This window comes from Thunnus thynnus, chromosome 2, assembly GCF_963924715.1.
Source record: "Thunnus thynnus chromosome 2, fThuThy2.1, whole genome shotgun sequence".
NCBI classification, from domain to species: Eukaryota; Metazoa; Chordata; class Actinopteri; order Scombriformes; family Scombridae; genus Thunnus; species Thunnus thynnus.
The window spans coordinates 31,444,648-31,468,603 of record NC_089518.1 but is presented as its reverse complement, the minus strand read 5'-3'; the positions used below and the strand labels follow the sequence as shown (position 1 = coordinate 31,468,603).

Sequence of the window (23,956 nt, the reverse complement as noted above, 5' to 3'; positions counted from 1 at the left end):
GGTGCGTACCCAGCATTCATCCTTGGGTATGAGTGGCTCCAAGAGGTCTCCGGCCTGAATCTTCTCCCCGGTCCAGGCCTTGAAGCTCACAGCCTGGGTAGAGGGCGTTAAGGAGGGTCCTGCTGCCCACACAGGTGTGTTGAGGCAGTGAATGGTGATGTGCTGCACGGCCTCAGTGCTCAAAAGGTGGATGAAGTTCATCTGGATACGACCCACTCCAATCTCCAACTACAAAGTAAGTGGATTTTTGTCAAATTACTTTAATTTACTTCCATTTTTACATGTTTGTAGCATGATTGTGAGATTTATAATATAAGGTCAACATCTGGAAGAAGTGTGTCTTAATGGCTGTGGCTCAGGAGGTAGAACGGGTTTGATCCCCAGCTCCTCATGTTGAAGTGTCCTTGAGCAAGACACTGAACCCCAAGTTACTCTTGGTGGTTTGGCCTTAAATAATGGCTCACTGGAACCAGTGTGAGTATGCGAGTGTGTGTGAATGAGAGGCAAGTTGTAAATCTCTTTAAAAGGGCTATATAAATGTTTACCACGTAGCATTGACCGTGCAGAATTGCATGAATTCCTATGTAATTTAGAATTCAGTCTGCATGGTTACCATTTCACTGATTAGTCAGAACAACAACTTTAAAAGTCACATATTGTGGTTGGTTATGCTTCATCCACATTTTGATCTGAAGTTACCTCTTTAGGTCCAATATGTAATTTTTGGACCTTTACAATTGATGTATATCCTCTGATATAATAAAAGTGAGTAGATTGAGAAAGTTGTGTTAAGAATCGTAATCTAAAAAAGACGGCCCATTTTACTGATACAGTATAGTCACAAACATTCCCGATGTAAACAGCATCAGACAACATTAATACCTGGACTTGGTTGTTGGACAGATGTTACTCTCAGAAGTAGAACTTGAGCATAATAAGTTTGGGAGTTGATAACGGGTTCCAATTCTGCTATAAATTGTAATTAATTATATCTGGATCACAGATTGAGCTTTTAAGTATCACTTTGTATCCCTATGATTTCATTTACGTTTCATATAGGCTGTCTATAATTGTGTTCTTGTGTGCTCCATTGTGTTTTCTTGCTGTATGATATGGCTGAAATATCACTCCAACAATAAGAGAGTGAAAGGATAAAGGACAGTTTAAGATTCTGGAGGTTTACTTGCCAACTGTGCGTGCCTTTGATGGTGACTTGGCCAGCAAGACAAAATGTGAAGCTTTAAGATTCATTGCGAGAATGATCCATCCAAAAAGAGCTACAGTTTTATAGTATAGAGCCAGAAAATGAACAGCTGTGCTCCTTAATTTATCACATGAATGACCTTATGCACACATACACACACACACAGCCCATCTTAAACTCTAAGCTTCTCTCTAAACTTCTCAACTTCTTGAAAAATTCTTTCGAAGACATCATAAGACATGAGCAATCATGGATTTGATATTCATCCATCGTCTTCATAACATGCTCCTTAAGTGATCTTGTCTGCATCCAACTGATATGTGGGTGTTTTGTCTAGCTGAGGCAAATATCTAAATATAGAGGTGAACCTAACCTTGGAAACCGTGACAGGTTTCAGGCAAGTCTGTCCTCCGCCAGTGAAGTTGCATGTCACCTCAATAGTGTCAGCAGCACAGCCGAGATTTGGGTCAATCCAATAAGTGCCTGTCAGAGTGGCAACAGAGAAGGAAACGGCTCGTTACTAACAGGAACACAATGAATGTGTTTGCAAAAATTATGGAGCAGTTTAAATGTCTGTCTTGACATTGTCTCCTCACCATCGTACATCCTCTGTTCACAGTTGTAGAGGTCTCGGCAGATTCGAGCAGGATTGTCGCGGGTTCCCAACGGGTTCTTTAGACTCTGGATGAGAGTGCTGAGATGCTGCAATGTCTTGAAGATTTCTGTGCTTTGGTCTAACATGGGCAGGTCCATGCTCTGATAATTCTGCTTTAAATACAAATATTGGCGTGACTTTTTAAATTTTACTTGTCAGTAAATTTGACAGTAAAAATGACAGTAAACTTGTCATTCACATTAATAATAACCATTAAAGAACCAACAACCAACAGTGATTACATGGAACCAGCATAGTACCCCTCAAAACTGACCTCTGGCCTCAATGCAGCATGGGAATCGATGATGACTTGAAAGGCAGCACCAAAAGCCTCATTTTTCTACCAAAGAATGCAGGAAGGTAATAAGATAACCTCAGCCACGGTCATTTCTATTTTACAGTTTGTACTTTAATATGTTATCATTCCCCAAACCCCAAATTGACAATAAAAAGAAATATACTTACAAGTGAAAGGGCAGAACTGGGAAAACCCTAGAAACCAAAGGAAGAAATCCACATTATAGGCAACGTGTGTCCTGACACGATTTTTTCTTGGTAGCATTTCTGTAAATCCTAATCTACACTTTTGCTGGTGGGCTCTGGTATTTTCACCCAATATACAGATATTCACAGAAACACAAATGTACATGAAATGAAGCATGAAAACACAGGCAATAAAGCATGTCAAATGCAGAAAAGAGGAGCCGTTGGCTAAATGCTATTCCAAACAGATCACTGTGATTGTGAATGTGCTCAGTTTAACCCGGAGTGTAGCTCAACAGATGAATTTGTCTGCTTCAAATGGTTTTCAAGCTGACTAGATTCTGCACCCACAGCTGAGTCTATGTGTTTCATTATAAATGGAACTGTTGGATCTCGGTTATGAAAACGCATGATGTGACCACATGTGACATCAGATTAATCAAAACTGACAAGACCCTCACTTGTGTTCAATGCAGATGGATTGTTCAAAGTGGTTTTTCTTTGAAACAAGTTTCTTGATCAACTGACAATATCTTGATACCAGTGGAGTGATCTGACTTACATATGTCTAAACAATGTAACTTGTTTCATTAAACTTGAAACATAAGGATCTCCATTGGAAACAAGAAAAAGTCTTCGGAGGGAAAGACTGATGCATACTGATGGATTTGCAGTCTTTAATAATGCAAATAGACAAACATTTAAACACTATTTTGTAAGTCCAGCACACATTAGGAATGACTAGATTGTCTTAACCAGTTCAGTCGTACATATTACAAATTTGTTCGCTCACAGATTTAATCAAACAAATAAATTAAGACATGTGCTGGAAGTGTTTCTGTTGAAATTGTTCTGTTGTTTCAGCTTAGCACACAGGAAGATGGATGAGCTTATAGCTGTGCACTGGGCCATCATGTGTTGATTTGCATGAACTCTTTTGTAAGTATTATTTTTGGCATTTTTGACTCTGATGAAGAGTCGAAACGTTAATCTGTGTACTGCTCCAGTCTTTTCCCTCTTGAAATTAGCTCTCTTTGATCCGAGAAGCACCTACTTCAGCTGCAAATTGCTGGAAGATGCACTAAGAACCCCTTTTCAAGTTAAATTCTCATCTTAATTTTTTTCACTTGTATTAGTTAAAACACGCGAATCTAGACTGAATTCATGTGTAAAATATGCAAAATGACAAACTTACTGGTGGTCCTGGTGGTCCACGTGGACCAGGAGATCCCTGTAAAATTGCATCACCACATTAGACTTCAGATTATTTATAACTTGGCCTTTACAGAAGATGATTAAGTAGTTCATTCATTTCTTCTGGTACTGAGCGGACCACAGGCCCGAGCAGAGAACAATGATTAAGCTACAGAGGTGAATAATTACTCACCCTCGGTCCTTGCAACCCCTGTTGGGGATGAAAGAAAAAGAAATCAATATTCATAAGTGGACAATCCCACAATAATAGAATGACTCTGAAAGCAGACCAGATATTCTATCATGTACAGCATAATGCCATTTTTGTGCTACACTTTCAACCGACAATCTTTATCTACTGTATGCTGAATTGCTGTTGAATTGCGCTCTTGCTTCTTTGCAAGCCTGCTCTCAGAAATCTTATTTCCACACAGAAAATGCTATTTTCACACAGAGAACCCATACGTGAATGTTGGCGTTTTAGGAGTGAGCTTGTGAATTATGCCTGTGCATGAGCGCTCAACAAACCTCTTAAAAACCTTGAGATGAGCATGCAGCCAACATTTATCACCCTGACAGGAATTCCACAGCAGCTAAGTGTCACTGTGAGTGTAACAACAAACAGTGGAGCACAATAGGAAATGAAAAGTGCTGAGGGCAAAGGAGGCTGAGTGGTGTGCTGTCTCCATACTAAGTATCCTATTCTGTGCTCACAGTACAGACAGAAAAGGATTCATCAAAACAGCGCCACGCACCGTCTCTCCCCGACTTCCTTTGTCACCCTGGGGTCCCTGATGGAGAGAAAGGAGACAGAGGATCACTCCATCACTGCCAGAAAGCAGGGAGAAGTAACATAAAGCTTGGCAGATAGGATGAGATATGAAGTACATACAGGATGACCGCTGGGGCCAATGATGCCAACGGGGCCCAAAGCTCCCTCCATACCCTGGAAAGCAAAGGCATGTTAGTTACTGAGGACATATATATGATGGAGCATCTGAAGAAGCACTGCTTATTTTTCATGGGAAGTGTACAGTTTGTGAGAGTTCAGTGGACTGGCACTGGCTAAAACACTGCACTGAGTCACCGCTCTACGATTAATCTTCATCTTACCATCAAACCACGTGGTCCTCTCGGTCCCTGTATCCCTGCTGGGCCAATGTCTCCTGGAGGTCCCTAGAAAAGACACAAACATTTGTTTTTTATAATGTTGGATGAGGTATGGTAAGTTTAAAGGTTAAACCAGTATTAAGTAATCAATGACCGTTGTTGACCTCTATTGGCAAAACGTAGGATTTGTTCCAATTACAAAGTTCTCTGCTGTTAGCAAAGTGGCAACCACCATGATATAAATGATAACCAGTGCAGAAATGTCAGAAAACCTTGGAATACCACTGCATGATAAAATTCAAAATTAAAAACATTGTTCGTTTGACTTTATGAGCTATTTCTGTAGTTATTTTACCACCATTCACAATTTATTTTCATTGCAGATGTGAGTATGTCCTTCATTTCCTTTGTGAATGGCACTGCAGGACAATAATGTCCATCCAACAGCACACTCAAAAATTTAAATGGCTTTAGAAGGATTTATTATTTGTAATTTATTATTATTTGAGTGTATTAAATTATGTCACTTGACTAGTGTGAAAACACTTCATACACTGAACCTGCTCAAAATTAGTATGTAGTATGGAATAGCTTTAAAACTGTATGTAAAGTGTCTTAGCATCAAGGCTTCAGCTTTTCTCTTGAGACGACTAGATTTTTTTCCACAGGAGTAAGGTTGCAAAAAGCATCAGATAATCTATCTTTTTTTAAATGAATTTTTGGAAATTAAATTAATTAACTATCTAGTGTATGAAAGAAAATGAAAAATTCACACCACAGCTTCCCAGAGTTTTCTCTTCTCTCTAATTGTAAATGTAATACCTTTGGGTTGTAGCCAGAGGTATTACATTTACAATTAGAGAAAAGCAGAAAATCCTCACATATTAGAGGCTGTAACCAGTAAGTGTTTTTGCTTAATAAATTGCTAAAACATTGATTCTAAAAATAGTTTTAGACTCATTTCCTGTTGATTGGCTTCACTGACGAATCATTTCAGCACTATGAAAGACCTTAATAACTAATTTCACTTGGCTTAATGTTTGTCTTTGTGGCAATTTTAACAAATTACATTCTCATTGAAATATACTGAGGCTTAAAGAGCTGTTTGGGTTGTTTGCTTTACTGACAGCAGTCTCTGCATATCTCAGCAGTGTTTTTGCTAAATTAACAGGATTGCCACAAGAATATAGTATAGTATGGTATAGTATAAATACAAAAAAAACAGAAGGTTTGATTAATGTAATAATACTGTGGAAAGGAAACAGTTCTATAAGCAACAAGCGTAAACAGCTTTATCTCTACTCTTATTTCAAATAAGGTCAATATAGTTGCAGTTGATATAAATGAAGCCATTCAACAACACTCCAGCACCTGATACATTAAAACAGTGTGTTTCAAATTCTTTAATAGTGCCATTTTATCTGAGGAATTTGCTTTAACTATCCTTATTCTTTACTGTCAAACAACTATTATAAACTCTACTGAACACTAACCCAAAACTCATCTGCTTCACAATCCTGCTCAAGTCCCACAATAGGAAAATATCCAACATAAGTCTCGAGGTTCTAAATTAAAGAACGAAAGTCTAGTAAAGCGTGCGCTGTTTCCTCAGCTGGCAATAATCTATAACGCAGCAAAGCTGTAAGTTTATCAGGCTTATGGTGGAGCAGATGTCATCCTGGGGCATGCAGTAATACCTAACAGCTTTCATACCAAATCTTCCCAAAGACGCTATAATATAATGTACCTCCAGACAATTTTTCTCAAACTTAACCGAAGTATAGTACCTCAAACAGAAGGTGAGTTAAACACAGAAATTGCTTTTCGAGTTATTTTGCCAGAGATATTTTAAAGTCTGGCCAGAGACTTAATAACATTATGCAGACTGGAAAGCTTAAACTTAGTATGTCTGATTGACCTGAGGTCATGATATTGGTTGTGAATGGAGCTTGACAGGAGCGTACCTTTGGTCCAAAGAGACCCAGCACCCCTGGAAATCCTTGTTCACCAGAATCCCCCTGATGGATACAGAGAAGCAGAAATATAATAATTTTCATCACTGCACCAGTGAGGAAGTTGACATATAAAGGAATTTCGGCAGTAAGTTAACATATCATTGCTCACTGGTTGCCCTTTAGAGCCCAGGTCTCCTTGTTTTCCTGGAAATCCCATCCCACCAATGTAACCTCTCTTTCCTGTAGGACCAGTTTGGCCTGGGAAACCCCTTTCACCCTGGAGAACACACACAAAAAACACGTAAACACTAGCACATCGTCCTCACATCTCACACCCAGCAAACCAGTAGAAATGCAGCTAGTGCAGTGACAAGCTCATGATCTCTCACTGGCTCCTCACCATTAGACACTGCCAAGTGCATTCAGTGGGCCCCATGGCCAACAAATAAAGGTTCCCTGTGTTAATCATGATCACACATGTATAAAATTTTATGTTATATTGGCGGGGCCATGCAAATCAAGAATGTGCCAGCTCATTAACATTTTGCAACGCTAACTTCCTGAAATTATTGCCGTGAATATGAGGTCTTCTGAGAGCTGCTGTATGCTGCTGCGGTTTTAATGCAGAGTTTGGCCTTTGAGATCAGAAAATGGTCGAAATATTAAGCCAGCATTATGGTGCCAAGGGAGGCAGTCCCGGCATATTAGTCATAAAGCTGAGTTGGCATTTTCCACTTGATATTGGCAATAAAACTGCCTGCATTGTGATCTATAAAAATGCTTGCGCCATAACTTAAGAGTCCAACTGAAATCACATTTAGTCATCCCTTTTTACAGTTATAAATAATGTCAATGCTTTTTAAAAAATGTATTTTTAATAGTTTTTTATTATTAAAAAGAAGAAAGAAGGTCTTTGGGGAAATCTCAGAAATGCTACTTTTGGTCTCATCTGGCTGGAGGGACATGTTAGTGTTTGTGTTTGATTGACAACAGTTGGCAGACTGAGTTTCAGTGGCACCGGCAGGGCAACAAGAGACAAAGTAAACAAACTTGTACTGTAACCTAAAGACATGGGCAGACAGTGTGTTGTTGGAAGTGGTTTTGAAGAGCAAGGAACACACCAGCATCTAACAGAACCAAAGTGACATTTTTAGGTATGTTAACATGCCGTTAAATGTGCTGCAGCTGAGCAGCTAATTGGCTATCTAGCCTGCTAACCGCTCTTTTCCCAGTGAATGTTTGTTTGATGGCTCCTTAAACGAGCTAAAGTGCAGGAGAAGACGTGCTCATGTTTTTTAATGTGTGGTTGTTGTTGTTGTCTGTGGCTCTTCTGTAGCAGGCTGCCGTATGGCTTAGTGTGACTGACTATGATACCACGCTAATGTTACTGCTTTATGCCAAGATTTGATTGGCTGTATTGAAATGTTCCTCCATCTACAGTATTCTTTTGAATTATGCAAAAATAGGGACCGCCATATTGTAAACTTGTTTTTTTTTCCTCAAGACAGAACACAGATTTACATCACAGATAGAAAGAGCTATTTAATTTCATTTGGAATCTTACATTAAGTTCTTTGTGAATAAAATAAATATGTTGCACCCTAAGCTCAAGCAACTGAAATGAGGAAAATGCAACTTGTCCTCCTGTCAGTCTCACCTTGGGTCCAAAGAAGCCTTGACTGCCAGGAAGCCCCATCATACCAGTTTTACCCTGCTGTCCAGGTTTGCCAATTAAGCCCACTTCACCATCTTCTCCTTGCTCCCCCTAAACACAAAATGCGATTGATGGAAAATAATCAAGGCTTCTGTTCATTTTTTTGAACAAAAACTGCACCACTGACAGGGTCCTCACCTTGACTCCTTTGCTTCCATCTTTACCAGGCAGTCCATCCATTCCAGGTGGCCCCTCAAGGCCCTCCCTGCCCACAACGCCCCTTGGGCCGATAGGGCCCTCTGGACCCTTAGGAAATACAACCAGAAATGTATCATGCATTTAATTTTTTCTGAATGGTTACATGTTGCACAAGTGTGAGTTATGTCTGATTATATAAAAAGAGAAAACATGCATTCAACCTACTGGTGGCCCTTTGATTCCAGGCGCGCCTGTGGCCCCTGATTTTCCTTTCTGACCCTGGAGCACAAAGAGTTCATGTTCCACAGCACTGACATGGTTGCATGACAGAAAATACAGTCCAAAAATATTGCATGAAATAATTCAATTCATCAAACAAAACAAACAAACAAAACAGCGCCTCTGTTATTTATGTCCTTACTTGATCACCTTTGGATCCTTTCAGCCCTGGTTGTCCCTTTGGCCCAGGATGTCCCTGAAATGATCATTACTGTTTGATTTGAATTACACTGATTTGTGTCTGGACAATTTGACTCTGTGTTTATATTGATGAGCTTCAGATTTTAAAAGATAAAAATTAGATACTTACAGGAAGCCCTGGGGCACCAGCTTCACCTCTCCCTCCATCAACACCTATATGACCCTAGAAAATGTCATTTTCTCAATTACAGTGTGTACATGAACATCACTTAAAGCTAACTGGCACCATGTGGTTGATGAGAAAAATCAAACAATATGTCGGTTTTATATTTCACTTACAATGTGTCCAAAGTCACCCGGCTCTCCTCTATCACCTCTGTCTCCAGGAGGACCCTGGATTCACATGGCAACAAATCAATTAAACAAACAATCTAGGCCACTGCTAACAAACAACACAGGAAGAACCAGGAACATGTAAGGAACTTACTCTGTCACCTTGGGGACCTGGGGGACCTTCCACCTTGCTGTCCTCCCCCTGTTCACCCTAAAAAAACAATATAGAAAGTGGAATTTTGCTCAAATGTAGTGCTCTGTGCAAAATCAATGCACATTTAGTTTGAAAGGGTATAACAATGGAAACACATTGCCCACTCCCATTATATGAATGGCAAATCATTACATGGGCGATTACCCACAGTGATCTCATTTTACATAAATGGAGCCAATGTTTGTTCCAGGGTCTTTATGGGATTCATTAAACAATAACCATGGATTCGTGTATGATTTTAATAGTCATGTGTTGTGCATGTGTCAAATGAAATAAATAACTGAAGAGCACAATAGGATTGTACGTAGAAGGATAATTAGTGATGTCAGGGGCCGAGCAAAACTGACACTTACATGAATGAGAAGCAGTATATTATAGAATTAGTGCTTTTAACATGACTGTGATAGAGATCTGTACTTATCAGCAGCATGTTTTAGTGCAATAATACATTTTGCACTGACCCATGTATGATATTGATTTCATTAGAGAGCAAGCACAGCCATTATTATGTGAATATTGGCAAAGAGAAAATAACAAATATCCACTTCCAGATGGCTCCTGCTCAGGGACCAAAAAAAATGCAAATTAGTGTCTCACTATACTCTGATGAAGTGTGTTTTGTGTGTTTCTCCTGTCAAATAAACACAAATTATGGTGCTAATATCCCCAAAACCATGAGCAGAAGAGTCCAGGTGCTTGGCTAATTATATACATTTGACAGCACAAAGTTTATTGGATGTGTCCCAGTTCAAATCATTGATCAAACAAGGGTGACTTTAGGAATATTGAAAGGACAAGAACAGACAGAAGAAGCACTAATTAGGGACACAAATAAAGTCCTAATGCATAAAAAACAACCATACACTCAATGGCAATGTGCTGCACGACAGTTTTTTTAAGTAATGCAACCATTACAGACCCCAGAGCTCATTAGACATGATCAAAGTGCAGACGGCTATTAGGGATAACAAATAAATGTCAGAATGTACCTTTTCACCTTTTGGCCCGGGAGGTCCCATTGGGCCATGCAGTCCCATGTGACCCTAAGACGAGAGGAAGAGTTTGTAGTTCAGTTTCATTTCAGGACTGTAACCTCACAGCCTTCACTCCACTTTACTGTGTTCATAATGTAGAGAAAGACGAGGAATTGAAGTAAACACAGAGAAGGATAAAACTTCAGTAAATTGGGAATGCATCAGTGTCATATATTACTTCATCTTCTGTTTCCATGAAGAACACAATTTTGTGATTCAGCAGTTGAGTGGTGTTTATGTGTCCACAATTTGATTATACTGCGGTGTTAAATCTCCAGTGATTTATTTCTCACTAGCTGTTTTATCTTGATACTTTTATGAGCATATACAGGTGTGGACCAGATATACTATGTTGCACTTTTAATTTCTGTTGCACAAGAAATAAGATGAAAAGTGTGTCCACCCCAAACCAAAGCTACTACTGTCTTCTTCATTGGTATGGTATGGAAGATAGGTACAATTAGCTAGCTGCTAGCATACATGGCTTGCTAGAGAAAGACACAGTATTCTCTTTTTGCTATTAATTTTTTTTTTCCTTTGCAGCTTTTGTTCTTGTTTGACCTCCATAGCGCAGTACAAATTTGTTTTGGTTAGAGAGTGGTCAGAGAGATACAATTTTATATTTCAGGCTATTTTTTTTACCTTTAAATAGCAAATAATCATGAGTAATCAAAGTCAAGACATTGGCTGAAGACTCTTGTGAGAGGCAGGACAGGTGAGTGGGACAGAAGAGTGATTTCACCTGCACGCCATAAAAAAATAAAACATTAACCAAACAACACAAGAGGTTGTTACTACATACTGTAGGAGATTCCCCTGACTGTGGAGTGAATATCGAGCACAAAACACCAGCAAATGAGATTCAGACTGTGATTCATCAGTACTTGAACAATACAAGCATAGTATCTACTCAAAAGTTGATGGTGTCATTTAAGAATATTTTGTGTGACATATAAACCTAGATGAAACACCAAAAACCAATCCAGGCTTTTTAAACACATGTCAGAGTGAAGCAAAAAGTGAATAGCATGGTAAAAATACAAAGCTTTCTTTCTATGCAAGATGTTTAATAGAATTTGAGAATAAAAGATGCTTGGCTTCGTAAATGTGTTCAAAAGCATTTATTTTAGAAGCTTAAAAAAAAAAAGTGATTGTCACTATTTTTAACATTTATGAACTGACAGCTGATTAAAGACTTCTCTATGGTTTTGGCAGGCTCCTCGCTTTCAAATCATCCTGCTGTGAAATGTTTTATTACACCTCTGTTAATGAAGAAGTCCTTACCTCGTAACCTTGTATACCTGGATCTCCTTGTTGGCCCATTCTTCCTGGAGCACCCTAGGGAAATATACACATAATATTTAGCCCAAACCACCAACAACCAATTAAGTCAAGTCAATTTTATTTATATAGCCCAATATCACAAATCACTAATTTGCCTCAAGGGGCTTTACAATTAAGTCCTTCAATCCTTCAGTCCATTAGTGGAAGTCTTACCACCGGCCCAATGGTTCCTCTGGCACCTTTCTGTCCAACAAACCCTGACTCTCCCTGTTCACCGACTGGCCCGGTCTCACCCAGGTGACCTTGGTGACCCTTGCTCCCCTGGAGAGAGACCATCAATAAGCAGGTATGCAGTGAATGTATAAACCTCCCTCAGCAACTCAACAGTTGTGAGGGTAGTTTGACAATTCAAACATCTCATATTGAAAGTCTGTTTGATGGACACCTCCAATGTCATACATACTGAGGTTATTGATCTCACTGTTTGTTTACTACAACTACAGCACAGAACTATTCCACCTCTTTTGCAAGAGAGAACAAATTGACAGACAAAAATGGATGGTGGATTTTAGCCTCAAGCAAGTGGACTGACAAACCTTTTCTCCTGGTTTTCCTCTCTCACCAATTTTGCCAGGTTTACCCTCCTGACCCTAGTAAAAGAAAATCGAACAGGATTGTAAGTGGACAAAACGAGCTGTCTTTTTGTGGGAATTGAAAGGAATTGGCTGCTAAGACACTCACCCTTACACCTGCCAGTCCAGGAGGCCCGAGAGGTCCTTCCTTTCCTTTCAGGCCAATTTCACCCCTCTCTCCTTTAGCTCCCTCTGGACCAGCATCCCCTTTTTCACCCTAAACAGAGAAGCCCAATGAAAAATAGCGATCATACAATTTCACCTATAATACAGGACTGTGTTAATATCACATGCAGCAATAGCCAGGATTTTGGCCTGGTTCAAATAAAATACAGTTAAATCATAAGCAAAAACTCAAAACTGAAAAATATTCATATCCATGTGATGAATACTACATCTAAGTAACTGAAAAAAATTGTTATAGAGAGGTTATTGTAAAGCCTGGGGACCATAACAATAAATGCTTGGTTGCCTTTTTAATTTTGACAGCCAGTGAAGTCTGGTCAGATGTCCTTGATTGATTGTGATTGACTGCAGGTTATCAGTAAAATCCTGAAATGAATCCAGTATTCACAAGTCGCCAACAACATGATGCCAGGACAGGGGAGTTCTGAGCTCTACAGACGGTTCTATGTAAAAGGTTTTCTGCAGTTGTGGCAAATAAACAGAGATTTACAGAAGTTAAGTTGGGATAAAGCATTAATATTTAATCTAAAAAATAGTGAGACACTACAGTCCATAACTGAAATGGAAAAAAAAGAGTGTCACAGTGACTTGATATATTATTAAAGTTATTATACATCCAAAGCATCTCTAATTGCTTGAAAGTGGCAAAGGCTCTGCTGCACTTTTATTGCTACATTATCAGACTTGAGTTTCATTGCAATTTTGAAAAAAAAAATTGCTGGCCATCCAACTCTTTAAAGCAGACAAGCCATCTTAAAAGACAGCCAACATGTCCTACTGACTTCAAGTAGTTTTAAGGCAATGTATAGCAAGGCCTGTCTGCCTAATAATGGAAATAAATAAAACCAAAACACAGATTGACCGGTCCAAGCAGAAACATGTAAATGAAGAACAAGACTGGACCAAGAATTGAGCCCTGAGGCACACCACAAACGAGTAGAGAAGAAGATGACAGATAATTCGCTACAGAAACAAAATTGAGAACTTGGCAGCAATAACTCACTTCAAAACCATTTGGGACCCTTAGGCATGCTGATAATGGAAAAATAATCTGACTTCTATCATGTAGAAAGTGTGTTTTCTTTTTACAATTTAACACCTTGCACACTAGGTAATTTTCAATGATGGTAGGTGCCTCTAAAAATGAACATTCTTCTCCCAATTATTTGTTTCAATATATAGTATAAGTGATAGCTATTTACCAAATTGTGTCATTTGGGAACCTTCTTTTATAGCTCTTTCTCCTCCACAACACGTATCTCTTTACGAAGGCCCTCTAAATACAAACTTGTGGTTCGATTTTCTGTCAAGATACAATATTGGTGTTGCAGTCACCCAAAATTCTGTGCAGTTCCTATTCTATTTTTCTATATTCCTCCCTTTGAAGAGTCTACCTTCTTTCTTAGACTCTAAATTTTTTCTTCTCCTTCTCCCAGTGTCAAATTTATCTGCTTGACCTATTATAACTGATATTATAGATACAGTATACAAATGGCTTTTGCTATTTGGCAACGCTCACTTGATAGTCTTATAATGCCTTGTAACAAGAATTGGGTATTCAGTGTGCTACAAACTGCTGGAAGCAGGCAGTTGAAATAATGTCTGAATCCTCTGATTATTTGCTGAATTTCTATTTCAGTTTCACCAAGTAATACAACAATGAACCATGACAATGAACTGGTTCTCATTCCCCTAACAGTGAACAGCACAAGCTGCAAATCCCTCTTGAGCTGCTGTTTTTTATCCAGGAGCCACACAGTGGCCAAGAATCCCTCAAAGTAGTTTACTCTCCTGACTTACAGAAAATGTTGTGTATAGCACGGAGCTGTACAGGCTCTCAGGTTGACTCTATTCTAATCCTCAGTGTTCTCCATGCTCACATTTTACCACCTTCTATATGCCAAAAGCTGTTTGTGGGTCTGTCAGCCATACTTCTAGCAGTTTGGACCTGCTGAATAGGCAGGTTTTTTTGCTTTTTTTTCCTGTCACAATACTTGCCAGACAGTAGAACTCTTAAAATAGCCCCGCTATCTGTTTTCACTAAGCATCAACACAATGCAGCTCCAACTAAGGCCAAGATCTCACAAACAATACTCGACTCGCTCTAATTACAATAAGCTGCTACAGTAAACAGGAGAGTTCACTGGGTTCACACACACACAGCCTTGGGACAGAATTAATCAGTGCTGAAATTATTAACAATTTGATCACTGGCCAAAGTCTTGAAATAACCTTTTTCCATTTATTGTGGTCCCCTTAAGTTAAAGACACTGTTTTAAATTGATGAATATCTCAAGTTTAGGTATGATAAGTAAGTTAAGTACACGTGTCTTTTATTTTCATACTAACCTTGGCTCCATCAGGTCCGCTTGGTCCAGCCTCCCCATCAATTCCTAGCTCACCCTGATAGGCAAATCATAAAAATGTAATGGTTGCAATATGTTCCAGTATTCCAAGGACAGTAATCACAGGAAGTAGAAACAGATATGTGTAACAATCCAAACACTGGCAAAATAGTGTTTGATTACATTCTAAAAGCAAATTTTCCACTTGGTTAACTCTGTGCTGCTAGTTGCATGTCTCCTGTTACAGTTTAATGGTTTGCCAAGATAAATTTAGTACACTTTTACTCAATAAGACTTTACAGAAAGAAAATATGGAATACTCACTCTCTGGCCAATCAAACCCTGTTCTCCGATGTTGCCAGGTGGACCATCGGTGCCCTGTCATTGAAGGAAACATAATGGTTAAGTCATTGGTAATGCTTTGTATCTCCTTTTGCCTCTGCTGTGTTTGCTTTTCCAATGCTGCACACTCAATGATGGAGAGTAGTATGCCATTATATTTGTGCCTAAATCCTCAATAAATATATTGTTTGCAAGCACATAATTTATAATTTGCACAGAAATTATGATCAGGCAAAGAATAATTTAATTCCATTAAATAAATATATATTCTGTGCTCAGTAGTTGTGATTGTCTATATAAAGTGCACAATAATAACCCCTCTCACTCAGTTTTACTATGCCAAAATTTCAGCCAATTGGAAAATTTGAGAGGGTGATTTCTTATTTGTTTTCAAGGATAATCAATTACTGGAGAAGTAGGGAAGTATTGGGATGATGGTAAGTAGGCACACCAAAGCTACACAAAAGTAGTTTGTACGGTTTGGGTCACACACCTAGTTTTAGAAATCTTGTAAATTAGTCTCTACCTGGCTATCTTGGTAGGTAGCTTGCTAACATATGCCAGATAAGTTAAGTTTATCTAGCAGAAGCCAACCAACTTAGGTAACAGTAGTTACTTCCCATTCTCCCTGTGCTTCCCTACTTGTGCAGAAAAACTTGAGTGTGCACAAGGTAGAAATGTAAAGAGGGTAAATGAGTCAAACTTAGTGAGAGAAGTGATTAGTGTGTGCTTATGTGGATATCAGCAAACACACAAATAAATGTACTGAGCACAGGATAGGTTTTTATTTGCCCAAATCAAATGGCTTTTAATTTCTAAACAAAATATAATTTATCCACTTGAAAAAAAAAAATTACTGTAAGCAAAGGCTGTTGTGATGTTATCACCCCACACCAATGTTCAAGGTGTAAAACACAAACACACAAAACAAATCCAACAGTCCAATATTTCAATAATTAGTGAAGGTTTCAACAGCATATCAATATCTTTACCTTCTCTCCAGGTTCACCAGGCAGTCCTCTCTCTCCATCCCTCCCTGGCAGCCCCTGTCAGAAACAGTGACAGTCTTCAGTATTCAGTGCTAATGTAAAAGTCAGTGGAAGTTGTTAAACCAGCTATGTGATCAAACTCACCATCAGTCCCATCTCCCCAAGTGGTCCAATCGTTCCCGGTGGCCCTGCTGGTCCCTATAGCCACAAAGTAAAGGCATCGACAAAAAGGTTAAGAGTTAACAGTGACAGTAAGGGAGGAAAAATGTGAAAAGAAATAAGAACCAGGCAGAATGTGTGGATTTGTGGAGATAAGTTAATCTGCAGGGCTAAGAGCCTTCAAAACACTGAGCCAGAGCTTCTGTATGTGATGGAAGTGGGCCTGTTGTTATTGAGACACATTCCGGCTACAATAAAGCTGCCTCTCCAGAAAGGGGATGGTGTAAATCAAATTGTCTCTGACTCACTACTTTTCTGCTTGTGTCTGTGAAACTTGGGCAGAATGAGAGAAAGAGGATTAGGTTGTTCAGGGCTTTTCAGCCAGGAAATGGGTTTCTAGGAAGCACTGAATAAAAAGGTGTCAACGTGGAAATCCAGAGTTTATATGTAAGGGGAAGAAAAAGGATGTACAGTATGTGGTAGAGAGCCACAGGTCATTTAAGAGTAGGTAATGAGATACAAGCTCCTACATCTTAGGTAATTGAAACTGTAGCAGCAAGACTAGAGAGCAAAAATATAGCAGAAACATGGCATAGAAAAAAAATATAAATACATGAAAACATTACTATACAGTAATTCTTTGGTATAAAAAATATCACCCAAAGTGATACCCACTTAAACAAATAACATAACTCACTGGCTCTCCTGCAATTCCTTTAGCTCCTGGAGGTCCTGAGGGTCCTTGAACACCCTGAAAATAACACAAGCGTTTATAACAGAAACACACACGTGCACACACACACACACACACACACACACACACACTACTGGTATTCATACCGATGCTGAACTGCTAAAACACCCATTAGAGTAACAGTGTGCCACACAAGTCTCTCTTATCCACTACTGTTCCCCAAAATGTGTCCACCCCAAAAATCAAGACTGACCTAAATGAGACCTCTGTTAGCCCCAATCACTTACTGGAAATCCCTTAGGCCCAGCTTCACCTGGCTCGCCAAGCTTCCCCTGCAGCAAAATGACAAAACAGAAACATAAGCTCTACTCTAACAGATGAACGAGTTAATTTTTACTGGTGTTGTTTGTTATTACACCATGAAAAATAGGGCAAAACGGGCATATCCAATACAGGACTAAGACTCAGTTCACTCCACTGGGGCTGCAACTAATGATTTTCATTATTTATTAATCTGACAATTATTTTCTTGATTCATTGTTTCATAAAATGACGGAATATTCTTAAAATGCCTATAACAAGGTCCAAGATTGAAGTTGACATATTGAAATGTCTTGTTTTGTCCTACCAACAGCCCACAACCCAAAGATAGTCTGTTTGCAATGATGTTAATTGATAATAGATTCATTATGAAAATAGTTGATTGCCTAGTTTATTGATCACTTAATTGCTTCAGCTCTAATGACAACCATGCTATGATTCTTAAGGGAAAGAACACAAAGATTAGTCTTAGAATTACAAAAAAAAAAAAAGAAAAATGCTTGTTTTGTCCAATTAACACTCCAAAACTCCATGTTCAGTTTAAAATGATAAAACAAAGAAAAAAAGTAAATTATCACATTTGAGAAGCTGGAACCAGAGAATCAGGCATTTATGCTTGTTCAATCACTTACATTATTAATCAATTATAAAAAAAAAGATAACTGACAAAAAAAGATAATATGTAACATCAAACACAGAGCTTAAATCAAACTGTGAAAATGCTTATCTGTGCATGCTTTTCTAAGGCAACACAGGAAATCAGTTTTCACTGAGACAAAAAGTATCAACACAATGTATTCTAGATATTTTGAGGGTTTGAAAGGCCACATGACCAAACTAGGATCATTACTAATACCACTAATGTCATCACTGTTATGAAGGAAAAGTAAAGAAGCCTAATTTTTCATACCATATCCCCAGGGAGGCCCAATTTTCCTGGTGGACCATCAGGGCCCTGCAAAGAAAACATTCAACTCAGTTAACCAAGCTTTCTAAAATCCCCCAGAGTTAAAATGCTCCCTACTGCCAAGCACTCCCAACTCTTTGATTTAAGGTTCTGTTGTTGGATTTTCATTTAACTAAATATTCTTTGGATGTTAAAAAAGTTAATAATAACAGACAGAAGAACAAAGCTGCTTGTAAAAGTTCTCATGATTTTTTTTTACCCCCTACCAACATTTTGTTTATCCTTGCTTTCCATGGGACAGATTTGATGTGTGCAATTAGGAAGCTAAAGGCCAGACAAGCTCAAAATGCAGCTTGGCTTGTGAAGTAAAGTAATCAACAAAGAGACACACACTCAAAGTCAACATGAGGGTCTGAAGATGTTTTATTAACCGCTGGTAACTTTGACTTTTTGACCTTGTGCTCACCGTTACTCCAGTAGACCCTTTCTCCCCCAGTGGGCCGTCAGGACCCCTCGGACCCTACAGAAAAAAAATAAACTTGTGGTTAATGAATAGCTTTGGAAAACTTGGTCTTTCACAAACCCCAGACACATGTTAAGTCGGTGAATTAAGGCACTTAATCTTCACTTTAGTCATCTCCATTTATTTAAGCCTGGGAGGTAGTTTCTTGGTTTTATTGTGTACTATGGTTTAGCCCACACTAGAGAGACACGATCAAAGATTGTGTCTATTTTGCAAATACTTGGCATTTGCTAATTAGCTCTGCAGCATGCCCAATCCACACTGTAGACTTTTGTCCCCATCTTTCCACGATCACACACAGTGGGACTGTGATATTTGACTCATGCACACAGAGTTTATTGTAAAGAAGCCTTGGGAAAGGACACAAATCCTGTAGCTGATTCATTCTCGCCTTTAAAATCATGCCAAATTGTTCACTCAGGAAATGGAAAGAAGTACGTGTGACTTTGTTGGTTTGTTCATGTAGGCATCCTATATAAAGTTGATCTAAATAAAGCCAGTGCAGAATACAGCTCCACCTCATAAGAGGCCTTGGAGTTTCTGCTGCACCTTGGTATTAACGGACAAATCTGTGAAAGACTGTTGTTGAGAGGGAAAGAAAAAGTGATATTTATTGTTTATTTCATTGTATCTAGATTTCATGATGATTCCAAAAAAAGCATTTGGAATAATTACACAGATATTACAAACCTTTTCATCTGCTTTTCAGTTGTTTGTGTTGTTATGTAGACACACCAAAAATAAATTGAGACTGATTCCTCTGATATTAAGTGACATGAGGTGATATAATTTTACTTTTTTCCAGTCTAAATTACTTTTTTCTTCCTAGTCCCACCTGCAAGGCACTTAGGAGATGATCTCTGTCATTTCAACAAGACTAAAAGTTTCTACAGCCATGCTAGCAGGTCTGTGAGCCTGTACTTAGACACAGCAGTGCTTTGAGCTAAATGCTAACATCCACATGCTAACATGCTCACAATGATAATGCTAACATACTGATGTTTAGGGAGAACAATGTTTTTACCATGGTCACTATCTTAACATGCAACATTTGCTAATTAGTACTAAATACAAAGCACAGTTAAGGCTGATAGAAATGTTATTAATTTTACAGGTATTTTGTCATAAACCAAAGTATTGGACAGATTAAAATTTTGATCTGATTATGTCACCAGATGAAAAATTAGAGATAGCCAAAGTCATTTAAAATTATCCAGAGGGGAACATGAATGTCTGTACCAAAGGTTATGGTAATCCAATCAATGGTTGTTAACACATTTCACTCAAAACCACAGATCTCGCTATGAAAAGTCAGGGGATTACCAAAGTCAACTGGTTTCATCCTCTGGGAACCTACAGTAGGATGGCTGTACAAAATTTCATGGCAATCCATCCGATAGTTGTAGAGATACAGTACTGTATCAGTTAGGACTAAAGTTGTGAACCAAACAACAGACCCACATTTCCATCCTTAGACCCATGATGCTGATAATATTTCTCAAAATTCTTGAAAACAGATAAAAATTCATGGGAAACCCTGAAAGTTTCTAAACCCATTTGCTTTTTTCATTTTAGAGGGATTGATTGACTAAATTAGTTATTATGATCAACATGTTTTATAGTGCAGGCATTTACCATCCATTCCTCCCTGCGTTATCAGTTACTCAGATCCATTCAGCTTGAACAGGCACATTAGCTTGACGCTCACCCTTTTACTCTGGACTCTGGTGGACACTCTTCTTTTGAAAATGCATCAATTTGAGGGATTTTTATTGAAGATTAAGATGGAAACACAGATAAAATGATGGTAATGATTTGCTCATATGTTTGAGAAAAGCATTACTTGCAGTTAAGAAGCAAGCTTGAATTCAGGAGTCAGTTTGGATGAAGGTTAGAAGAGTGATCTTTAAACAAAATTGAATGACATGCACTTAAGAGGGCCTATGACATAAGACAAAAAAAACACAAAATAAATAAGATTGGATATATGCGTACAAATAGCTGTCACCGTTTTCCTTGAAATGCTATCATAAGTTTATTGGCTTTGTTATATATTGCTGCTCCTCCTTTTAGGAATACACATTGACAATATTTTTAAGATGAGTGTCCTCAAGAGTAAAGATAAATTCTCCTTTTTTGGAAGTAATTTGAAAATTTTAAATAAAAACTTACACAAAAAATAGTGTTTACTGGGTTTTCCTATTCTTGTTGATTAGACAGGTATTTAATCGTCCTGCTCTCAGTTCTATTTTCTGAAACCTTGACGTAATTTTCAGCTATTATAGTTATTAAATATTACATTTGTGACTGCTTGTGATATCATGGGAGTCGTGTAAAACCAATCTACAAAATGAAATGCCTTAATTATACAGTACCACTTATTCATGTTGGATCAATTATTCATTCAGTCAAATGATCCTGCTGTGTAACCAAGGGCTATTTTCCCAAAGTAGAAAACTCAATTATGGAAAAGCCAGCGAACACTGGAATTATCCTCTGCTCATGGAAGACACAGTAATGCACACATGTTCTTATGAAACTTCAGAGTGTTTTATGGCGCAAGATGTTGGAACAAGCTGCTTAGTATGCTGGAATTTATGTTTTGTACCAACACATGTTCAGATTCAACTTGTTGCGTCTGTGTAGAAATATCCAGTACTTTATGTTTCCTTAAGTATTTTTTCAGTAGGTTGCTAAGCAATCTTTGGTCTACTGTTTTTGCACTGTACTTCCAAGAGATTTAATTAACTGTGGATGGTTGGATTTTCTGTCGATTAAGTTTGATTTTCTATACTCTATGGTCTGCCACTGTTCATGTTAACTGCTTTATGCAGAAAAAAATGATTCTTTCTTTAGGAGGACCTGCCAGCAATATAAAAAGCTCCATTAATTAGGTATCAGTTGAATTACGGTAGATTGTACCATATCCATTGGTGACAGATAGTAATAGAGTGTCATCTAATGGCTATAAATAATTATATAAGACAGATTTAATTTACTTACCCTCCTGCCTTTGGGTCCTCTGATGCCGATGGATCCGCGGCAACCAGGAGGCCCCTAAATGTGTGAGAAATATTGACATAGTTTGACGTAACAAACTAAGGGAAGTAACAGGGACAGTTTTATTCCTCTATTATATTCTTTATTAACTGTGGCAAGTTAAATGCAGGTACTGTACAAAGAAAGGGCTTTGGGCTTGTTTCTACATAACTCTTTTGTCATTGCGTGGAAGAAACCGCTATGGGAGGGCTCTACCAGCATCCACTCTATCCCAAAATCTCTTTTTTGGCTGACATAAAGGAGAAACCTGTTTCACAAATATGTGTGATTGGGATGGACATTAAAGTCTTCATGCTGATCATCTCTGGTTTACGTTTCTCCTCATACTTCAAGCTTATAAAAGAGGGCCCAGGAGTTTGGGTGCACATAAAGTGATGAGGATACAAACTTACTGGGATCCCTTGCAGCCCAGGTGACCCCCTCTCTCCAGGTATTCCAGTGTGACCCTGAAGGATACAACATTACTCAAATTATATCTATATGATTTAGCAAAGAAATCATAAAATCAACTTTCAGATTTCTGACAAAACTAGATGGATATTTTCACTCTGCATATTGGTTTGATTATTGTTGATTACTCAGATCAGTCTCTCCAAACACATCACACCCCCCATCCCTTACGTATGTAGAATTGAATGCCCCCCTGGTACGAGAGACAGGGTCCAGACTTACTCCTTACCATCGGCCCCGGTTCCCCTGGCGGCCCGGGATCGCCTGTTTTTCCTCGATCCCCCTGTGGAAGCACACATCAGGATCACAATAACATCGCAAGTAGGGCTCTGACTCATTATTTGCATTATTGAATAAACTGTTGATCACTTTTTTCTCAACAAAATGCTTCGTGTTTCCTTCTGGCCTAACAAACATTCCGATTTGTTAAGTATTTCGAAACCTGCATATTCTTCCCTGTCTTTCGTTGGCACATTACTACAGTACTCAATGCCTTAATGTCACCTACTTTAGATCAGTGGAATACTGTGAAACTTGCAGCAGGAAAGTGTATTGCATGTATGCATGCATATGCGTCCTTGTGTGCATGCATGAGATAAAAAACAAATCAAGGACCTGCAAAACATTGATTTATAGCGCTACTAGTGGTGATGAGATGTTTTTCAGATTGCTTGTTTTGTCCAATAAATTGTCCAAAACCAAAATATTCAATTCATAATAAAATTAAACAGAAAAGCAGCTATTTTAGCCCCATTTTTGCAGCTTGGACAGCAAATGTTTGGCATTTTTGCTTGATAAATGGCATAAACAATTTATAGTTTATCAAAATTGTTTGATTAGTTTTTTGTCCATTGACCTACCAATTAATCAACTTTTCTTTTCAGCACTAATCACAAGCCATATTAACAGAAAACACTAACCTTTTCTCCAGCGATCCCCATTTCTCCAACAGGCCCGATAAAACCAGGCAGCCCCTGAAGGAACAAGTCAAGGAAACATGCTGTCTTTACTGCGTCTTATTTCTCATAGTTGCATTGAAGTATTATTTCTCATAAATAGGCCACACAGCTTTGATGCACCAACAAAACAGAAACACACACAGACACACTGTGAGCATCAAACAATGATCAGCAGATAGATGGAGAAAAGCCTTTACCCTCTCGCCAAGCTTTCCGACCTCTCCAGTTATCCCGGTCTCGCCCTACAGCAAAGCAGCCAATTAGCATATCACAAACTTATTCATGCCTTTCATTTTTAGTTCTAATCAGTGGAAATGTGCTTGGAGGCCCGTTCCCCTGTGGTAACGGAGAATTAACATCTAATTTACACTTATTCAGATGATACATTATCATAAAAGAGAGCCGGGGAGACAATGTTCAGTTAAGGATGACAGTAGTTCGGCGGTGGATGTGTGCCTATTGGGTCTGACCTTGAGTCCATCTGGGCCTGTCAGTCCAGGGAATCCCTGCCTCCCAGGCCTGCCCTGAACAGAAAGCAAAAATGACACAGAGAAGTGTACTGCAGCTCCACTGAACAGACAATAAACTCCATGTATCTCCTGTAAAAAGGCGCAGCATGTGAGTCTGCTGTCCCTGGAGAGGTCAAGGAAC

The 23,956-nt window shown here is 38.7% G+C and overlaps 1 protein-coding gene and 1 long non-coding RNA gene across 4 annotated transcripts in view; one reads left to right on the top strand and one right to left on the bottom strand.

Moving 5' to 3' along the window:
- The window catches only part of col27a1b (collagen, type XXVII, alpha 1b), a 70,449-nt gene that overhangs the window by 2,736 nt on the left and 43,757 nt on the right, over nt 1-23,956 (bottom strand). Inside the window, exons 23-60 of one of the 2 annotated variants that reach the window (XM_067616464.1) lie at nt 23,776-23,829; nt 23,503-23,547; nt 23,267-23,320; nt 22,576-22,629; nt 22,289-22,342; nt 21,840-21,893; nt 18,780-18,833; nt 18,317-18,361; nt 17,373-17,417; nt 17,089-17,142; nt 16,377-16,430; nt 16,236-16,289; nt 15,226-15,279; nt 14,906-14,959; nt 12,480-12,587; nt 12,335-12,388; nt 11,952-12,059; nt 11,739-11,792; nt 10,410-10,463; nt 9,361-9,417; nt 9,213-9,266; nt 9,043-9,096; nt 8,875-8,928; nt 8,679-8,732; nt 8,454-8,561; nt 8,259-8,366; nt 6,771-6,878; nt 6,611-6,664; nt 4,650-4,712; nt 4,429-4,482; nt 4,292-4,327; nt 3,730-3,747; nt 3,538-3,573; nt 2,325-2,351; nt 2,134-2,199; nt 1,801-1,972; nt 1,578-1,687; nt 10-228 (exon numbers count right to left, since the gene is read on the bottom strand). In XM_067616464.1, coding sequence (XP_067472565.1) covers nt 10-228; nt 1,578-1,687; nt 1,801-1,972; nt 2,134-2,199; nt 2,325-2,351; nt 3,538-3,573; nt 3,730-3,747; nt 4,292-4,327; nt 4,429-4,482; nt 4,650-4,712; nt 6,611-6,664; nt 6,771-6,878; nt 8,259-8,366; nt 8,454-8,561; nt 8,679-8,732; nt 8,875-8,928; nt 9,043-9,096; nt 9,213-9,266; nt 9,361-9,417; nt 10,410-10,463; nt 11,739-11,792; nt 11,952-12,059; nt 12,335-12,388; nt 12,480-12,587; nt 14,906-14,959; nt 15,226-15,279; nt 16,236-16,289; nt 16,377-16,430; nt 17,089-17,142; nt 17,373-17,417; nt 18,317-18,361; nt 18,780-18,833; nt 21,840-21,893; nt 22,289-22,342; nt 22,576-22,629; nt 23,267-23,320; nt 23,503-23,547; nt 23,776-23,829 — 2,559 coding nt within the window. The remainder of the gene's footprint in view (nt 1-9; nt 229-1,577; nt 1,688-1,800; nt 1,973-2,133; nt 2,200-2,324; nt 2,352-3,537; nt 3,574-3,729; nt 3,748-4,291; nt 4,328-4,428; nt 4,483-4,649; nt 4,713-6,610; nt 6,665-6,770; nt 6,879-8,258; nt 8,367-8,453; nt 8,562-8,678; nt 8,733-8,874; nt 8,929-9,042; nt 9,097-9,212; nt 9,267-9,360; nt 9,418-10,409; nt 10,464-11,738; nt 11,793-11,951; nt 12,060-12,334; nt 12,389-12,479; nt 12,588-14,905; nt 14,960-15,225; nt 15,280-16,235; nt 16,290-16,376; nt 16,431-17,088; nt 17,143-17,372; nt 17,418-18,316; nt 18,362-18,779; nt 18,834-21,839; nt 21,894-22,288; nt 22,343-22,575; nt 22,630-23,266; nt 23,321-23,502; nt 23,548-23,775; nt 23,830-23,956) is intronic. The other variant, XM_067616471.1, reaches the window with a different exon arrangement.
- Nucleotides 101-4,976, top strand: LOC137201450 (uncharacterized). 2 transcript variants are annotated; one of them, XR_010932178.1, is made up of 3 exons: nt 101-235; nt 3,207-3,281; nt 4,253-4,976. It is a non-coding gene; the product is annotated as an uncharacterized lncRNA (long non-coding RNA). The 2 variants fall into 2 exon arrangements; XR_010932179.1 differs by lacking the exon at nt 3,207-3,281 and having other exon boundaries at nt 117-235.